The sequence below is a fragment of the Nylanderia fulva genome, unplaced genomic scaffold (genome assembly GCF_048542155.1).
Source record: "Nylanderia fulva isolate GAGA-0341 unplaced genomic scaffold, ASM4854215v1 Scaffold32, whole genome shotgun sequence".
In the NCBI taxonomy this organism is placed as follows: domain Eukaryota; kingdom Metazoa; phylum Arthropoda; class Insecta; order Hymenoptera; family Formicidae; genus Nylanderia; species Nylanderia fulva.
In genome coordinates, this window is record NW_028190390.1 from 1,495,421 (window position 1) to 1,516,919 (window position 21,499).

Consider the following 21,499-nt stretch of genomic DNA (forward strand, 5'->3'; position numbering starts at 1 on the left):
GGAGCGCTATAATTTCGTATAAAAAACAATAAAAGTTAAAAAATTACAGTTTTTTATCGGCTTTTTGCATCACCTCATAACAATAGTTATTTAATACAAAAGTTCTGCAATTTATTTGTGCACAAAATATGGCGCTCCTAATAGAGATGACATGAAAGAATAATACAGAAGTAATAAAAACGAGATTAAAAGCCTGTATCAAAAGATTCGTGCTTGAATTAATTATGTATGTATATGGAGGATTTTTCAATCTGTATAGTCAATAAAAAGTGAACCTAACCTAACTTAAAGTCGGTAAAACAGAACAACGACAGCATCCCCTTAAGTTCAATTAACAGAACAGTAATATATGTTAAATTAACACATGAATGTGTTAAATATTTAACACAAAAATTTTAACGGGGACCATTTTTGACAAGAAAACAAATTTTTCTACTGTGTCCGAAAATCGCAGGGTGCATGCGTGTTAAACGCGCGAAATTAAACGTCAGACGCGCGCGGAAGAGGATGAACGCGGAAGAAAAAAACCGACGAGGAGGGAATCGCGCGAGACGGCGAGGAAGGGGTTGAAAGAGAGAGAGAAACGGGGGTGGTTTTAGAGCGGGAGCGGCTGTGTCCGAGTTCAGTCCGACAGGCCGCGTGTTACTTGTCGGCTCACTCTTCCTCGGGAAAGAAGGAGCCTCGCGTTCTCCGATCAGGGCCGTATAGTATATATATTCCGCGGGAGAGAGAATTTAATATTACTCGCGTCGATTATTATTATTATTATTCCTTCGAACGACTCGTCTTCGAGCACGTCATGTGCATGTCCCGTTCTTACGAGTCCTCGTGCACGATTTTAATAAGTGAAGTGCGAAGAAATATAGTCTGCGAAAGTGCGAATCTAGATTCTCGGAACGTCCGGGCCTTAAAAATTCACGTGAGTTTGCTTAAAAGCTATGTATTTGCTTTGTAGAAAATATTGAAAAATTGATGCGAAATTTTTTACGTACTTAAAAAATCAAAAGAATTACAAAACAGGAAGAGAATTTAATTATATGTCAAAGTAATATCTTCAAATTAAAAAAAAATTCAATTAATAATTTTGTTTGAAGTTGAATTTACTCGCAGGAGAAAAAAATTCCTTCGAACAAAACTTAATAAATAAAAAATCACTTTGTATCGTAGACGTTTCGACTTGATCGATTCTGTCAATAAACTGCATGCATGCGAAATTTTTGATGTACTTAAAAAATCAGAAGAATTACAAAACTGGAAGAGAATTTAATTATATGTCAAAGTAATATCTTCAAATTAAAAAAAAAATTTTAATTAATAATTTTGTTTGAAGTTGAATTTACTCGCAGAAAGGAAAAATTCCTTGGAACAAAACTTAATAAATAAAAAATCACTTTGTATTGTAGACATTTCGACTGATCGATTCTGTCAATAAACTGCATGCATGCAACTGCATGCAACTACACTTGGGCGACTTGAGTTTTAACCCTTTCGCATTTTTAGATCTCCTTTGCGAAATTTCTTACGCGAAACAAATTTTTTTCTCTACTGGTTAATATACAAATCAATTTGTCTACAAGTTTATTATTCGTTACTTTATTATGCATAATTCTGACATAATCTTGATGACATTTTACATGGCAAAATATTTTTTTCATCGAATCAGAAGTGCTTATATTTATTTTGCATAAAAGAATATGCAAGCAAAAGTTCACCCAAATAAAGATTGTTTCAAAATCATTAAGTTTCTTTTTAAACAGAGAGACAGTTCTTTTGATCAGTTAGGAGATTAATTTTTCTTCGATACAAATATCGAGAAAAATCTTAATTTGCTCTTTCAATCTTTGACATTGCTTAAATTAAAAAAATATATATATTTATCTCGTAAAAATAAATATTTTTATAAATTTTATTTTTTATATAAAAATATATATTTTTATAAATTTTTTTATTTTTCATAAAAATATATATTTTTATGAGATTCGAATCAACTTTTCTCTCTTCCAAGACTTACTTATTATTTATTACTCCCTCTCGAGGCCCATTATTATTAATTATTAATCCTTCGACGAATGAACGAGAATCTGGGTACCCAAAGCAACTTTAAATATTAAAAATGTGTCGGAACTTTTTTCTGTTTGAAATCAAATATAAAAGTCTTTCGGAAACCTTCTAAAATATAATGAGAAAGAATGTTTGATGCCTAGCATCCTAGGTGTAAAAAAATACATTTTACAATACATCTTAGATGCAAAAAAAATTGTCGCAGTGTCAAAATGTGTCAAAACGCAGTTGATATTCATTGAAAAATTAGGTATTGACAGAAGAATTAATCAAAATTCGAAAATTATCGTTAAAAAAGTACCCATTCTAGATGGACCAAAGAAATAATAATTGTTTCAAAATCATTAAATGTCTTTATTTTAAGCAGACAATTTTTTTGATCACTTAGGAGACAAATTTTTCTTCAATACAAATATCGACAAAGATCTTAATTTGCCCTTTCAATCTTTGACGTTACTTAAATAAAAAATATATATTTATCTCGTAAAAATAAATATTTTTACAAATAATTTCGCAGCAAAATCTATGTAATAAATTCCGAATCGAGCGATATAAAGTTTGAAAAAAAATCGCGTTCCAAATTTTTTCAAAGACGTAATCTCTCGCGTAAACTAGCGTCTGATTTTTCAACCCGAGTGAAAAAAAGAAGTAAAAAATTAAATATTGACAGAAGGATATTGATCAAAAATTCGAAAATTATCAAGTAAAGTATCCAAAGAAATAATAATTCCACAGCAAAATCTATATATAAATTCCAAATCGAGCGATATAAAATTTGAAAAAAAAAAAAAAAATCGCTCCCCAATCTTCCAAATTTTTTCGAAGGCGTGATCTCTCGCATAAATTAGGGTCTGATTTTTCAGTCCGAGCCGAGGCTTACTCGGTGAGAAAAACTGGTGCCGCATCTTCGTGTCATCGAGGAGGGTTGATAGTGGGGATCGCGAGGGAGTTTCGAGACAGGACGTACGTGGGGATTCGGCAAATGTGGCTCTGTGCACGGTGAGCCGGGGTTACGGGGCCCGTCGTGCCGGTGGTGGTGCTGGTGTCGGGGGTGGCGGAGTCGGCGGCAGGTTGGGGGGCCGGGGTGAGGCGGGCGCGCGGCTGCCCTTGAGCCCCCGGAATTTATGCGCTTCCGGGGCCGCCGGTTCACGCGGCCCCGGGGCGACCCTGGCCGCCAGCGGGGCCGGCGGAATCGCGGAGGACGCCGGTACCGGGCAGCCGGACGAGCCGATGATCCACGTGGAGAGATCGACGCACCACCAGGGCACATGGATATGCTGCGCGCCCTGTTACTGGCTCAGGAGGAGCAAGGCCGTGCACAAGGCGCTCCTGACCTTCGCCATGCTGCTGGTCACCAGTCTCCTGGTCACCAGCCCGGTGCTCTTCCTCATCACGACCCTCCCGGAGGGTGAGCAACCCCGGAGCTGCGCGTCGTTGGTGGGTATTTTATTTCTTCTCCCTCTCTCTCTCTCTTTCTTGACTTAAATGTAAAGTTAATTATTATATACATTAGGGCTCGCAATAATCGATTAATTCGATTAATCGATTAATTTGAGTAATCGATTAATTTGATTAATCGATTAATTTGAGTAATCGAGTAATTTAATTAATCGATTATCTTGAATAATCGAGTAGTTCGATTAATCGATTAATTTGAGTAATCGAATAATTCGATTAATCGATTAGTTTGAATAATCGAGTAATTCGACTAATCGATTAGTTTGAATAATCGATTAATCGATTATACAATTTGAATACTCGAGTGATTTGATTAATCGATTAGAATCGAATGTACTAATTAAAATCGATTAATTGATTAATCAATTATAGTGAGTAAGATTAATTGATTAATCTTTAAATCGTGTAATTATTTGATCGATTTTTCTAATTAACTTATACATATATTTGTTTTTAAAGATTTTTAAGATTTCTAAAATAATTAATTATCATTTTTTATTATATGTTTTAACCTAATTAAACTAATGTTTTTATACTCTATTATATGTATACATACAAAACAATGAACGCGTTCATTTAAATATATTATATAAGTTTTAATTTGACACTTCCTTTTCTTTGTAGACACTACAAGTTACATATAAAATTTTAATAAAAAAACAAGTAATTAAAATAAATGTTTAATTGATTAACAATTAATCAGTTTTGACAATTAATCGATTAATCGTTTAATCGAGTATAAATAGTTTTTTTTGGTTACAATCGATTAATCAATTATGAAATAATCGATTAATCGATTAATATCACGAGCCCTAATACACATATATATAATAATAATAAATATACATATATATGTAAAATTAATATTTTTCTAATTTATTAATTATATATATTTATTAATTTATATCTTTATTTATTTATATTTATTTATTTTTAATTCTTTATATATTTTAATTAATTACTTCTAATTTCTGATTCTTGTTTTCCGTGTCATATGCAGTGTTTGCTGCAATCTAAATAAACTTATATAGATGATTAACTATATGATTAAGTATACAGATTATAGATGATTAAGATGATTAATTATATAAATGATTAAGAAATTTTGGCATCTTATCTTTATATAAATAATAAAAATATGTATTATCTATATCTGCATCTCAGATGAAAGAAGATTATCTTCACGAAATTATCTAGAATAATGTTCAGATAATTTGGTTTACTGTCATAGAACATAAAAATATTTAATTGCAAGAATTTAAGCAGCAAACAATAAAAATTTATAAATAAAAGTATATGAATATATTTTTATATCTCTTTTATAATTTTTTATAATTGTGTTTTTACATAAACGGTCTTAAAAATATTATCTAAAAATTATCTAGATTAATCGTCATATAATTTTATCTTTTATCTAGATATATTTAAAACAAAATCATCTTTGACCAATCTAAATAAATTTTTTATTTCAGCTTTATCTAGCTAATTTTAAAATCATCTAAACACAACATTGGATATGCAAGATTAATATAATATATTTCAAGTTTATTAATAATAAAGTAGAAAGTAAGATGAATATCTTGCATATGAAATGAGAAACAAGAATCAAGAATTAAAAATAATTAACGTAGTAATTAAGTAAAATAGTTAATAGTTAAAAATTAAATATAGAATATAATTAACCTTCTATATGAGATGAGAAACAAGTATCAGAAAGTAATTAGAAGTAATTAATTAATTTGTAAAGAATTAAAAATTAAAAGAAATGAAAGAAACAATTTTTTATCTTATTATAATTAATAAATTAGAAATATGTATCGATTATAATATATAGTTTCCAATAATTTTTATACAGAGGCAATTTTTTAAATGTGAAGATAATTAATTCGGGGAAAATTAATTATGGCAAATGTTCCGTCAAAGACAGAATATTACATATCGCTCTTTATATATATATATATATATATATATATATATATATATATATAATCTTTGTGACATTGAATATAATACACGGATAGCTTGCAAATGTGCAGAGCGTATGACGTGACGCGAATAAATAATCTTACTTATACGATATGAAACATTAAACAGCTTGGAAACATTAAGTTGCTTAGAAGTCATGAGTAATTTATATCGATCGTTAGGCTTAGTTAGTTAGTCCGAGGTGAAAAAGGTAAAGAAGTCGAATGTTTAACGAGACTTCAAGCGAGAGCTGAATTCCTGATTGACGTTTAATCAAGCAATACGAATTTAGTTAAACTTTATTATATACAGTAACCAAGAAAGATATATATATATATATATATATATCGAGTTAAAAAGAAAAGGGAAAAAAATTTTTTTTTAATTTATAATAGCAAATTTGAATTTTTTATTTGACTCGCGCGCGAAAAATCAGATGATCACGCCCGAAAATAGCTGGTCGCGATTACTCGCGATATACGTCGTAATAATATATGCCAACGCAAAGCGAAGCCGTATTAGTAGGTAAGGTTTCGAGACGAGTATACAAAGCTCATCCTCGGTTGAGGTCAGGGCCTCACACATTATCCTGACCTTTAGATTGTGTAATTCTCCTATTCGTGTGTTTAAACACTTGATAATAAATTTTAATAATTTTAAATATATATACATATATAAGAATAATATATTAATATACAAAGTAGGCAGATATATAAAGTAGAGGAATATATTAATCTAGCATGGAAGATAGAAAAGAGCCATAATTGAAAGAACTTTCAAAAAAGAAATATATAATTTTTTTTATGAAATCGAATCTATACATCTTATTGTTATTAATAGGCAAATTATATATTTTTATCATAAAAATGCTGAAAATGAATTTTTTAATGTAATTAAAAATATGGTACACTTTAATTTTATATATTTAACAATATATAAATATATGTATTATATATTTAACAATAAATATAAATATATATACGTATATATTAATTTTATATAAAATTAAGAACTACTATAAACAGAACTATATATAATTAAATTATTAAAATTAATTTTTATATATATATCGATATCAATTTAAATTAAAAATATATATATAATATAAAATAAAAAATTCAAATTTAAAATGCAAGACATAATATAAAATTAAAAAATTATTTGCGCAAATATATCTTGCATTCTTCTTTCAAATACTCGCGCAATAAATTGAGACTCGAAAAAAGATATCTGAAGCAAGGCTAAATTTCAGGATGAAGCTTGTGTCAGAGAGCGAGATGGGCCTGATGGTGTCTGCAATAGTGATACCTGCGTGGAAGCTTCGAAGAGAATCTTGGCATCCATGAAACGAGGCGTCGATCCTTGCAAGGATTTTTATAAATTTGCCTGCGGCGGTTTTCGCGATCGACGACCCTATCAATCTAGCGCAAGTTTCCACCTACTTCAAGCGCAGACCGATGAATATATACACAGTAAGTGTTTTATGTTTGCAATTCTTATTACGGAAAATCTTGATCGTTTCACTTAAATGAACATAAAATACGTATTTCATTTTCCACGGCATTATATATATTCATATATTTTTTATATATTTATATATTAATATTTTTTATTTTATATATATATTTTTATGTATATATTATATATATATTTTTTTATATACATTTTATATATATTTTATATATATATATATATATATATTTTTTTTTTTTTTTCAATCTTTCCCAACCCAGCTCTCACCAACTTTTCTGTCAATGAACGGATATCCCAGTATCCAAAATAACTTTAAATGTTAAAAATGTGTCGAAACTTTTCTCTGCCCGAAACGAGATACATAAAAAGCTGTTGTATTGTGCTAAAATAAAAGGTAACAAAAATGTGGACTGCTATTTCAGGAACTTGATCTATATTCATCCAAATGAACAGAAAAAATGTATATAAAACAAATGTCAAAAAAGCGTCGTTTTCACCTTACAATCATGTTTGTGTGGAAATTTAAAATAATTACAGAGCTTATTATTTTATTTGCAACAATAAAGAACAGTGAAAAATAATTCTTGTCTCTTAAAGTAATTCATTTCTAAATAAAATAAGTAAATTATTTTTCAAAAATCAAAACAAAGGAGACCAATTAAAAAATCATTTTTGAATATATATATTTATATGAATTTTTTTGCAGGTTTCAATGAGTAGAATATGCTTTTAAAATAGCGGTCCACATTTTTGTTACACTCTGTATAACGAGAAAGAATCTTCAATGCCCACTTTCAGCTGCTATAAAATTGTCGCAATGCCATGTATCAAAATTACGCAGTTGGTACCCAGATGTCCATGAACTGAAAAGGTGAAAAATTATGCATTGACAGAAGGATTAAAACGCGAAATGGTACTTATAGCTTTATAGCAGATCTGCGATAAAGAATAATGATACCTATAAATAGTCTTAAAGTGCATTTCTTATATTATTTTTATAAATAGATATCTGCTCTATAAATTATGATTATTAATGAAAAATAAAATGACGTCATTTTGACGTTTAATGACGTCAGTTTGCTATTTGGGAATGTAAATTAATTTAAGGAATTAACGTCTAAAAAAATTCGAATTTAAATAGGGGTTGAAGTAACCGTGTAATGTGATAAAAATTTGTACATTTAATGTAACTAAATCAATGTAACTTTAAATATTTACGTATCGTTTGTAAAAAGTTTATTCTTAAAAACGAGACAATACAATATGAAGATTATGTATATATATATATATTACAAACATGAAAACATATCCAAAATAACAAACTGACGTCATTAAACGTCAAAATGACATTTTCCTATAACCTCCATACGATGCATCATTCTAAAAATCGTTCTAAAAAAAAAAAAAAAGAAAAAATCGAATATCGATGACATATATTACATCGTTCCTTTTACGTTCTCTCTTTTATCGACCACGGGAGGAAAAGAGGGAAAAAAGAGAACCGAACCGAATAATTTGCGCATGAGATATGAACTATGCAATATATTATTAACCTTCAAACGACAGAGAAATACAAAGAGGAACAGACAGAGAACACGACCTCAATTTGGCCAAAGAATCTATCATGGACACATCGGGAGGGATGAGGGATGGGGGTGTCGCCAGCGTGGCTGGCGCCGAGCGACTGGCACCAACTATACTCGCGTGTATAGATCGCCGCCGGAAATAATATAACTATGAGTTTGGGGGATCGAAACTCTTAAAGGGGAGCTGAATAAACATCGGCAAGGCTGGTCCCGATCGCGATCCCGGAGAATCAAATCGATCGACTAACCCAGACAGCACAAGACATCCTCAGGATTATCCTGAAAATGTCCAGGGACATTTGTAGAGGATGTTTTGTTATCAATATATTTTATAAAAATATTTAATATCCATATATGATTATTTTTGTTATGCAAAACAAGTTGTATATGCTACGCAATCTAAAATTTTTAGTTTCAAATTTTTTTATTTTGATAACTATCTCGAGCATATGTATTTTTGGAAAAAACTACTATAATAATAATAGTTTTTTAATAATTTATATTATTGAAGAATTATTGTTATATAGTAATTTTTCATATTTTTATATTCAGTGTTTGCTGTTATCTAAATAAAATTATATAGATATGATCATCTAGATGAAACTTTTGCGTCATCTTATGCTTATATATAGATAATAGAAATATGTATTATCTATATCTGCCTTATTGTTAGATAAAAAAAGTATTATCTTTACTACATTATCTAAAATAATTTTCAGATAATTTTGGTTTAGAATCAATAGCACATAAAAATATTTAAATAGTAGAACTTAAGCAGTAAGAGATATAAATTTATAAATAAAAATATAAATACATATATTTTTATACTTGTTTTATAATTTAAATTTTTTTGTAACTGTGTTTATATAAGTAATCTTAAAAATTATTATCTAGAAAATTATCTAGATAAATTGCCATATAATTTAATCTTTTATCTAGATATATTTAAAACAAAATCATCTTCATCTCATCTGAGATAAATTTACATATTTTTATTTCATCTTTATCTAACTAATTTTTAAATCATTCAAGCACAACACTGCTTATTATACTTTTTTTGTACAGGTAAACTTTTTTCCGCTATAAAAATCAATAAAAATAGGCATACTTTTCATATTCTACAAAAATCCTTGAAATATCCTGAGGATGATTCAGGGATATAAAATGAACGATCATTTGCTCTTCCTTAGGACATCAGGAGGAGATCTTAGGATTAAAATAGGATATCCTTAGGATTATATATATCCTGAGGATATCCAATTTTAATCCCAAGATAAAAGAACATCCTTAGAATAGTTCTGAGAATATTCTATTTTAATCCCAAGATCTCCTCAGGATAATCTTGAGGATATCCTATTTTAATCCCAAGATCTCCTTCGGACATTCTGAGGAAGAGCAAATAATCGCTCATTTTTTTACATATTGGATTTCCAAAGGACATAACAAATATCCTCAGGATATTCTATTTTAATCCCAAGATCTCCATATTGGATTTCAAAAGGACATCCATGTGTTGTCTGGTAATCGATCAAATAAAACGATCAAATAAAGGGAGAGCCATATGTGGTCCGCGCCACGTGTTCGCTCAAATGTCATCCGGGTGCCTGGACGGGACGAAAGTAATTTTTTTCGACTTTCGATGGAAAGTTATCGCTCTTTGATGCCGAAGGAGAAATCGAACGGCCGACTTGGCCGTTACTATAAATAATGCAACGTTAATCAATATACTATGTGTGTGTGTGTGTGTGTTATGCGATAGTTGCCTCTATTACTCGCTATAGAACACCTACTCCTAACTCTTTAGCGTTTTACGCAACCTTCGAAATACTATTCGCGTGATTCAAGGTCGGCAATTATGCTTGCTTACTAATCAGATCAGATTTAGGAGTGCGATCTTTACCCACTTTGCTTTACGGTTTAACGTGTAGCTTTCTTCGCCGGGAAAAAAATAGCAATGTTATTTTTCTCCCTTTCAACTGTGTAATATTGTTGTGTTTTAGAAACGTTGGCGAACGAGACAGGACAGATGGTAGCCTCCTTCGAGAAGCTCGGACAATTTTATGACGCTTGTCGAGGGTTCAGGAAGAAATCCGTAAATTTTACACTCGGTGAGTCGTTATTATCGATATTTTGAGATAATCGAACGAGAGCTCATACAACACCAAATATTATAATATGAATGTTTGCAAAAAATATTTCTATAAAATATTGCATAAAAATATATTTTTAAATGGTTTTAAAAATATTTTTAAATGATTTAAAAATTCTTGTGATAACATTTTTTAGAATATTTTAAAAAACTTAAAAATATTTTTTAAAATGTTCTTCTTTATCGCTCAGACAATATTTTCTTAAATATTTGATACATATTTTTGAAATATTAGTTTAAATCTATATTCAAAAATATTTTCGAGAATTATTTTATCGTTTTAAGAAATATTTGTAAAAGATTTTAAAAATATTTTGTGCTATATGGAAGAGGCTTAACAAATTTGTTAATAAAAAAACTTTTAAATGGGAAATTTCCGAAATTATTCAAATTTAATTTATATGGAAAAAATAAGAAAAAATCTCTTAATGCTGTTTCAGTTTATAAGCTCTTAGACGAACTAGGTGGTTACTTATCGCCAAAAAGCGCGATACCGAACGATATCACTCCTCTGATCTCCGTGTTGCTAAAAGTAAACGGCGCGCCCCTCTTCAACTTATACGTCGACGTAGATCTTTACGATCGCACAAAGTCATCCGTATACCTTGATCTCCCTACCAAGCATCAAAGTCACGAGTTTCTCACAGAGGATCAGGTGAACATTATTTGACGCTAGCAAATTTATAGTTTATTACTAAAAAAAAAAAAGAATTAAAAGCTTTCAATTTTTTTATTATTTTTTAAATTGTTTATTTTCTCGAAAACGCGTATATACAATTATTTTTTTATTATTTTTATTTTTTATATTTTAATTGTATTATTATATATATTATTCTTGTTTTTTTAGAGAAACGAAGACGTACAAAAATCGAGTAGAATTCAAGAGATAATTCGAGAATTCTTGCCGAAAAATATAAGTCTCATAGATCAATCGGCGGAGACGAATCTGCTTTTGCAGTTTTACTTATCGCTAGAAAAGGTGAGGAGAAAATAAAAGACAGCTTTATAGAGCCTGCGTATGAATAAATTAAATATCATGTATGCAAATTTGTGGTTCCAGATTTATCCGAAGCACAAAGACTTGTACAACTGGGTGGACGTTGATCAAAGGGTGTACGTTGCTTATAACGTGTCTTATCTTCAAGAAAACTTTAGTTACGTATGTACAGATATTGACTCTTAATAAGTATTTTAATTTTTTATTTGCGTTAATAATGACTGAAAAACGAAAGCAATTTTATCACACTTACAGAGTTGAAAAAAAAAGTAAAATATTTTAAGAGCATTTAATATGCCCCAAAACGAGTTGAAAAGACTTAATTAAAGACTTAATAATAAATAATTGGATCCGTAAATAAATTATTTTTGAAATATTTTTATTTTTTATGTATTTTTCTATTTTTATAATTATTATTTTTTTTTTTTTTTACTATTTTTTATTATTTTATTTATGTGTATAAGTAAATTAAGTCGTATAAAATATTGCAAATACCTTAAAAATGGCTCATTTACGGATCATTCTCCCGACTGCTGCCAACCGTAGGTTGTCCTATTAAGACTTTAACTTATTTTGAGACATACTAAATCCTCTTAAAATATTTTACCTTTTTTCCAACACCGTGTATACGATAAATTATTCATTAAAAACCGTAATAAAACACACTTATCGAGGCATAACATTTGCCTATATTTGGCTCAGTTAGAATAATCTTTTCTCGAAGGGAAACGATTATTTGATTTATTCTACCCTCGAATATAGATAAGATGGAAATCGTTGCTGAATACAACGTTACGCCGACGTATCGATCCGCACGGTGATAATAACGACACGAATCAAGGACCGACATCCGAGGATCAGCAGATCTATGTCTACGTCACGGTTCCACGTTACTTGCGTAATCTTGGCAAATTATTAAATCACTCCTCCAAACGGTACGATATATTTTCTCACCGGAAAATACGCACATAATATACCAAACGTCCTAAGAATTAATTATTAATTAAATCAATTAAACATATATATATTTTAAAATTAAACTCAAATTAATTAATTATAAACCTAATTAAATAAACATTTATATTAAATTATAAACATAATTTAAAAATGCAATTAATTATGTGCATAATGAAATTAAATTTAAATTAATATTATAAACATAAATAAATATTTATGTTTAATTATAAACATAATTAAAAATTAATTATAAGCATAATAAAATTAAACTTAAATTAATTAATTATAAACTTATATATATATATATATATATATATGTATATATATTTAATTGAAATAAAATTAAATAAAAACTCTCTCATAGTATAGGCTTGGCTATCAATTATATAGTATATTGACCAGAAAATCGATATATAATAACATGTGCGTTACTTTTAATATAATAAATATATCTTGTAAAAAAAAATATATATATATATATATATATTTATTTTGATTAATTTGATTATAAATTGCGAAGGCTTATTCATAATGGATTGCTGTTGCTCTACGCCGTGGACACGTTGCACGATATCATGAACGTTACCGTTGTCAAAGATTGGGAGACTTCCTGCTACAGATTGACCAAAAGTGTTTTTAGCGAAGCGATAAGTGCGCTTTACGTGCGACAGTATACGCCAAGATATTTGGAGACTTTGGTTAACAGGGTAATTTTTTTATCTCGATTTAATTTATTTTTAATTGCTTAAATTTTTTAATGAATTCACAACGAACACTCGTACATCTATATTCTTTGTAGTATTTACACAGTTGACAAATTTGTGTCAATTTAACATAATATAGATATGTTAAATGGAGACACACATATTGTGTTAATATTTTAACACAAAATATGCAAAACTTCAAGTAATTTAAAATAAATTTTGTGTGAAATTAACATAGTTTTAATGTAACAATTAACTAAAAATATGTTGATTTTAGATTTTATCATCCCATTTATACTATAAAATCTTATATTATAAAATAAAAAATCAACATTTTTTTCCTATAAATTTGAACAGATAAATCTTGTCACTAATAAAGCAGAATATATTTATTGTGTAAAATTAAAAATAGATGCACATTGTATGTTATTTTTACATCTTTTTTCAGTTGATTTAATAATTTCACATTTAAGGAGATGCTGCCGTAATTCTGTTTTACCGACTTTAAGTTAGGTTAGGCTCATTTTTTATTGAATATACAGATTGAAGAATCTTTTGATACAGGCTTTTAATCTTATTTTTATTAATTCTGTATTATTCTTTCATGTCATCTCTATTGAGAGCGCTATATTTTGTGCACAAATAAACTGCAGAACTTTTGCATTAAATAACTATTGTTATGAGTTGATGCAAGAGGCCGATAAAAAAACTGTAATTTTTTAACTTTTATTGTTTTTTTATACGAAATTACAGCGCTCCCCGTTTATTATTATCAATACTTTAATTGTGGAGAAGGATTTTTCAAATTGTATATAGTCAATAAAAAGAAAAGCCCTTGAACTCAAAATCGGTAAAACAGACATGGTCAGCATCCCCTTAGGTTCAATTAACACAACAGCAATATGTTAAATTAACATATGATTGTGTTAAATATTTAACACAAAAATTTTAATGGAGACCGTTTTTAACACAAATTTTCCTACTGTGTAACCGTGCTTAAAATATATATGATATTTAAAGAGTTAATAATTGTCTTCTTTTTTTATTATACAACTGTTGACTTAACGAAATTATCTGCAGGTGACTGTATTATTCGAACGTGTGAAAGAAACGATAGCCGAACGTATATTAGTGAAATCGTGGCTCGATGATGAGACCAGAGCGCAGGCTTTACTAAAATTGAACTCCTTACGGGGTCGATTTCAAGTATCACCTGCTTTCTACAATGATACCTTACTGAATCACGAAATGGCCGAGGTGAGTGATTTTTTCTTTTTTTTTTTTTAGAAATGGTCGTTTGAGTTGAAAGAAGGATCAATCATCTTCGATTGTATGATCGATTGCTTACGATATAAACTTTCCCTATTATAAGCGGATATTAATCTTATTGCAGGTCGTGATTGAGGATGATTTTATTGCCACCGTCCTGAGAAGGTTTCGTCAAATTCGGAGACCAGAGGAGCAAAGTTCCTTACGAAGAAATGCGATAGAAAGGTGAACAAACGGCTAATTTTCCATCTAATTTTTTCCCCTGAATTACAAAATTAAATTTGTTAGAGGTTTGTCTGTATAAACGATGGATTTAAATTTTTTCAGACGCCACTATCCTTATTCTATGCACGCCTATTACGAATCTTCAACAAACACGATCAGTAAGTGTCATTATTAAAATAAATACACATGTATACGTACACGGAAAGAATTTTCTTTTAAAATTTATCTTAAAATCGTAATAAGCATGGGACAAAAATATGGTATTTCAAAGTATTTTATATAATTTTTTAAATTTATTAATATGTTCTATAATAAAAAAAATATTCAATGCATTGGATTAAATTTTATTAAAGTACTTTGCAAAATTTTAATTAATTAATAATTAGTAATAAGTAATAATAAATTTATAATTAATAATTAACAATTTTTATTATTAATTTTTAAAAGCATTAAAAAATTAATAAAGTTTTATTTTTAAAGAGAAAAAATGCGAAATGTAATAATAGAAATATAAAACCCAGGTGACAAACTGACGTTATTTTGACATTTAATGTCAGTTTGCTATTCGAGAATATATATATAAATTTTACAAATATCATATATGTACGAAATTTTCTTATTAATAATATTGTATAAAAAAATACAGTTTATATTTATAAAGTGCGTAGAAATTTTATCGTGTTCTATATGCCAAGAGTCCCAAGGTTACTAAAACCGCGAAAGAATTAATAATAAAATGTACGTAAAATTTTAACGAAAAATTTGTTCCGCGTACACCGTCGGCGTCGAGCAATTTTAATAAAATTCCTTGTTAAAGGAATTCCATTGGTTATGATGGTATCCTGGACATGGTCATGGGACGGTGGACCGGCTTACGCGGTTCACGCTACTCTAGGATCGGTCATCGCTCACGAGATTCTTCACGCCTTTGATTTTCACCGTCGTAAACCGTCCATGGATCCGGATCCAAATATTGACGAGTGGCTTTGGATCATGCCGGACTCTTGGAAGCGATTAGAGACTAGGATAGAGTGCGTCGCGAGATTTTACGCCCGAAGTTTCTGGCGTAAGGTCCAGTCTTACGGAAGTGACGTTGCTGTACAGGTGCGTGTTCCCGGGAACAAATTTTTTATATAAAATTATATAGAAATATATAAAATTATACATATAATCGCAAAATTATATATAAAATATGACCATACATAATTAAATAAAAGTGCTTTTTATATATAATTATATAAATTTATATATAAATATAATAAATAAGTATTTCTTCATATATATAAATATATATGTTTCATATATAAAATTTGACATGATTATACTCGTATATGAATCCTTATAATTTATATGTAACCTTATATAATTATGTATAAAAATTGACATATATTTCACATATAATTTTACGATTATATGTATAATTATGCAATTATTTATATATAATTATATATAAAAGATTTTTTCCCGGTTTATTACGTAAATTAAAAAAAAAAAGAAAGCGCAAAGATGCTGCTCGTGACGATAAAATAATAAATGAAGTAGAAACGTGTAATGTTTGAATTTACGATTTGACGCAGTTCGATTGGAATATGACGAGAAATGAGATTGTTGCGGATATCGGAGCTCTACAAATTTCTCACAAAACTTGGCACACTTTGACAAATGGGAAGGATCGAAGTCTTCCTAGACTAGAAGGGCTCCGTCCAAACCAACTTTTCTTTATAAGTGCCGCTCAGGTAAACATTTATTTTTTTAATAATAATAATAATTATTTATTTTAATTAATTATTTATTAAGCGAATCTTATCTTTCTAAGTTATTATTTATTTTTTTAATAATAATATAATTGAATTTGTAATAATAATAATAATTTATTTTTTAAAATATTTTTTTCTTTTTTTTATTTCTATCTTTTCTATGAATAAAAAAGATGTCTTTTCTTAGAATATTCTTTTATAACTTATTTAAATTATTATGCAATTTATTATATTATTATAAGTTGATGTAAATCTTTACAATTTGCTACAACTTTACAATTTCTCGCAATTTATTTATTATACAAGATGGTTTTCGTAATAATCACCGATTTTTAAGACGTTTCCAACAGTTCAAAAAAAGTTTATATAATGAAAATTAATCCACTTTACGTAAACATTTCTTTTATTAAATAAAATCAACATCTTTAATTTTTTAAAACCACCACATTTTCTTTATATAAATAAATCTCTCACAATATTCTGCTTAAAAAAGTTATAAGGGGATTGGATGGTTAATAAATGAATAGTTTACAAAATATTTTATTGTACTTTAATTTGATAAAATCTTACATAAACTATGAAATACCTCGTAAAGTATTTCTTTCCCGATAATCTTACCTCAATACTTTTGCATAAAATAATAAAAGGAATCAATTGGTGTAAAGAAAACACATAGTTGTTTGTAAAAAGTATGTAGCTGCTAGTTGCAAATTAAATATTTTTTTTTTTAAATATTTGTTTTCTTTATCAATTGATTCCTCTCATTATTATTTTGCATAAAAAAGTATTAAAAGTAAGATAATCATAAAATGAATATTTTACGAGATATTTCACAATTTATATAAATGTTAAAATTAATGTTAAATTAAATAAGTATAAAATATTTCTCTAAACTTTTTTTGGCAATCTTTATAATTTTTATGCCGAATATTATGAAAAATTAATTTGTATAAAAAATAGGATAATTCCAGTTAAAAAATTCAATGTGACAATGCGGTTTTTTATAAAATTTTTAAAATTTTTTATTGTATATTTTATTACATAACTTGCGTAAAACAGATAAATTTTTACTATATAATTTTTTTTAAATTGGAAATGTCTCAAAAATCGTGGCGACTATTACGAGGATCATCCTGTACATGATATCGAGATTCTACACTGAAAAAAAATTGAATTTGAATGAATATTTATTTCAATACTGCCTAATAAATCATTTATTTGAAACTAACAATATATATTGATTCAATGTAAAAAATATTTATTTGATATAAGAAAATTCTTTTCAAAAAACAGATAAATATTTATTTTAATATTATTTATTTATTAGTATTATTAAATATTTATTTGTTTCAAATAAATGATTTATTAGACAGAACATTGAAATCAATATTTATTAATTTAATAATTTTTTGCAGTGTACTATTTCAGTTATCTTTTTTTCTAAATTTATATATCAAACATTATAAATATATGAAAAAAATGTTTTTAGGCGTACTGTGTTAACATGACTGCCGAGGCCTATGTCTCCTCCGTTGAGTCCGATTATCGTCTACCTCCAGAAAGGTACATATATATATCCCATATAGCACACAAGTTTGCAGCAATATTGCAACAACATTGCAATATTGTATATTGTATAGCAATATTGTAGAAATATTATATAGGCATGAATTTGCAATATAGTTTAAACAACGTTGCAGCAACATTTCAGAAATATTATAAAAATAAAATTCACGCAAAAAATATTAGGTGCAGAACATTCAGTCCGATCATGTATTTGGCACATTTCCAATAGTAATATTACATATATATTTTATTTCATTATTGCTGCAATATGTTATAGAACAATATTTCTGAAAGTGGACATTTTACCATTGCTGCAACCTTGCAGAAAGATTGCTGCAACATTTCACAACGTTTATGCAATAATGTAATATTGCAATGAAATATTGCCACAATACTGCTGCAATCTTTTGTGTGCTGTATGGATATATATATATATATATATATATTTTTTTTTTATTTATATAATTTTTTCATTAAAATCGAAAATATAAATAATTAATTTGCATTTTTTTCAGGATCAACGGTATAATGATGAATTCTCAAGCATTTGCGGAAGCATTTCGCTGTCCACTCGGAGCAAAAATGAATCCCCCTAATAAGTGCACTGTCTGGTGATAATTATACACATATATTCGTCGGTATGTGAGTATATGTCGCGTCGATTTTGCAATAAACGCTTTGCTTCTCGTTCCGTAATTAGAAGGAATCGCGTAGATCGTTTCAGAATCACAATTCACAGCGAAAATTAATACTGTATAAGAATAAATATTTGTCTTTCTCTCTCTCTAACTCATTAAAGGTTGCAATTATAATATAAAAAAATGTTAATTATGAGTCATAATTGTTTTTCTTTTAAAAAGGTCTCAAATTAAGATTAAAGCTATTAAATGGAGAGCTCTTGTCTTACCTACCTAAAAAAATCGTGGTCTATTCTTACTACATTTTATTACAAATTAATAAATTACTTAATTTAAAAAAGAATAGAAATTATTTTTATTTTTTTCTTGATCTTGAAAAGTATAAAAACATATATGGACACATATATGCATTTTAATAAAAATTGAGAATTAAAAATATCATTATTAATTTAATTTATACAATAATAAAAACAAATAAGTAATGGATTTTTGAAAAAGTATTTCAAGCAAAACATTTGTTTTCAAGATAAAAACAATACGTTATTATATTTATTTATGTGAGATAAAAGGGTTGTTAATAAACTTTTCAATTGTTGATTGAATGAAATTTTCAATTGTTAAAGAATCTCGCAGAATAAAGTTGTTCCGAGAATTATTGCTTTTTTAAAGTTAAATTTTTATAAAATTCTTATGTAAGAATTTTATCAGATATAAATAAAAAATTATTGTTCGCCCGTGAAACAATCAACGAGAATAAATTCAAATCGATTGTACATCACATTGAAAGCAATGAAATGCGAAAAATTGTAAAGCTGTAACAAATTGTAAAAATTTACATCGACTTATACAATAAATTGTAATAATTTATATAAGATATATAAACATATAGCAAATATAAATCGGCAATGTCTGATGACATAAACGCGTAATCAACAAAAATTGAATTTCTAGCATAAATGTATATGATAAGCAATTATATAATGCAATAAATTATTTATTATTACGCGTATAGTTAATGCTGATATTAAAATATTGATAAAATAATATTGTTATATTACGCGGTGCTCTAAAAAATATAAATAGAAATATAATATGTAATATAATAGAAATCTGTGATACATCTCGAATATTTTCTTAAATTTTTGGCAAATTCATTTTTTGTTGATAACGCCAGATACTATACCGATATAAGAAAAATAGTAAGTTTGCCACACATTCAATATACTATTAAGCATTTTCTCTGCTTTAGCTACAGAGAAAAAATAAGTTACATATTTGATTGAAATGTTCGTATATATAAATTTGCCTTATGTAAACTATATATACATTAAACCGAATGTGCTTTAACCATAATAATTTCTTTGATTAAAAATATATATCGATTTTTCTTTATTAAATTATTCGTTTGATGTATTTCTTTTTTTGTATATAATTCATTTTTTTAATTTTTGAGATATTAGATGTTTTAATAATTGATCGAGTTATAAATTAAAATTCTGTTATTTTTTTTAGTTTACTTCAAAAAATTAAATAAAATTCAGATTTTTGTTCCTAATTGATAACTCAGAAATTTAATTTTATTTTAATAACTATAATTTTACACAACAGTATACGAGAATGTAAATATTTTAGATCGCAATACTTTGAAGGTATAATTAAATTATTATTAATTTTCTAAAATGACGCCAACGAATTAAAATCTTGCCTTAAACGTCTTAAATAATTTCTTTGCGATAGCATAAGATATAATATATATAATCTTTCCAGACATTTAGTCTGTTTGAAAAATATTTTAAAAATTGTGTGATGTATGTTGTAATAACTATTACAGATTACACTGTTTTAAGGATTATATTTCCCATCACAATTGAATATTGCTTATTAATATAACTAGATAATTCTAGTATACATATACGATTTGTAAAGCTTTTGACTCGAAAAAAAATTATTAAATTAATAAATATTTTAATTTTAATACTGCCTTATAAATCCTTATAATTTGAAACAAATAAAAATATTTATCTGTTTTGAAAAATATTTTTTTATATCAAATAAACATCTTTTCATATCAAATAAATATTATTAATCATTTCAAATAAATGATTTATATAAGACAGTATTGAAATAAAAATATTTATTCTAATTCAATAAATTTTTTTCAGTAAAAATATGATAATATATATTTTTTTTCTTGTAGAAGAAAAGAAATAGAAGATGCAAAAAATAGAAGCGTGGATATATATGGTTTTTAGATATATGCGGTGCTACAAATATAATACGATAAGTTTTTTGTCGCTAAAAGAGATATTAAAAAAACTAATTCTCGTCTTAATATTCTTGTATTTTGTTTTAATTTTTATAGTTATTATAATAATTCATTATAAAATTTGTAGACTAATAACAAATGTGTGTTACATGGAATGAAAAACTGCATGTATAAGAAATTATAACTTTAAATACAACAAAATATTTATATAGCAATAACAGCCATTTTGATTTTATTCAAAAAATATTTAATATATTATAATTTCTAAATATTCTATTAAATGTTTGTATAATTTGTTCTAGACGTATTATTAACAGTGTTATATTGATAATATATAAAATAAAAAATAATATAAGCTCGCATTATGAATTGCTGGGAGATGATTGGAGAATTTTAATATAATAATAATATCACAATATAAAATTAAT

General features: G+C 27.4%; 1 protein-coding gene across 1 annotated transcript; it reads left to right on the forward strand.

Moving 5' to 3' along the window:
* Nucleotides 1-3,173: 3,173 nt before the first annotated feature.
* Nucleotides 3,174-20,197, forward strand: LOC114939397 (neprilysin-1). Its single transcript, XM_029313691.2, has 15 exons — nt 3,174-3,498; nt 6,737-6,956; nt 10,544-10,651; nt 11,133-11,347; nt 11,540-11,671; nt 11,753-11,851; nt 12,452-12,624; nt 13,167-13,353; nt 14,431-14,607; nt 14,744-14,844; nt 14,947-15,002; nt 15,662-15,948; nt 16,422-16,580; nt 18,091-18,164; nt 18,683-20,197. The coding sequence occupies exons 1-15, from the start codon at nt 3,292-3,294 to the stop codon at nt 18,780-18,782; spliced, it is 2,295 nt and encodes a 764-aa protein (XP_029169524.2). The 5' UTR covers nt 3,174-3,291; the 3' UTR covers nt 18,783-20,197.
* Nucleotides 20,198-21,499: the final 1,302 nt, after the last annotated feature.

Bases quoted from the DNA above. Each gene is read 5' to 3' on its own strand.
- LOC114939397 (XM_029313691.2), top strand. From the start codon at position 3,292: ATGATCCACGTGGAGAGATCGACGCACCACCAGGGCACATGGATATGC. The intron at 14,608-14,743 runs GTGAGTGATTTT...ATCTTATTGCAG, and splicing joins TGAATCACGAAATGGCCGAG to GTCGTGATTGAGGATGATTT. The intron at 18,165-18,682 runs GTACATATATAT...CATTTTTTTCAG, and splicing joins TATCGTCTACCTCCAGAAAG to GATCAACGGTATAATGATGA.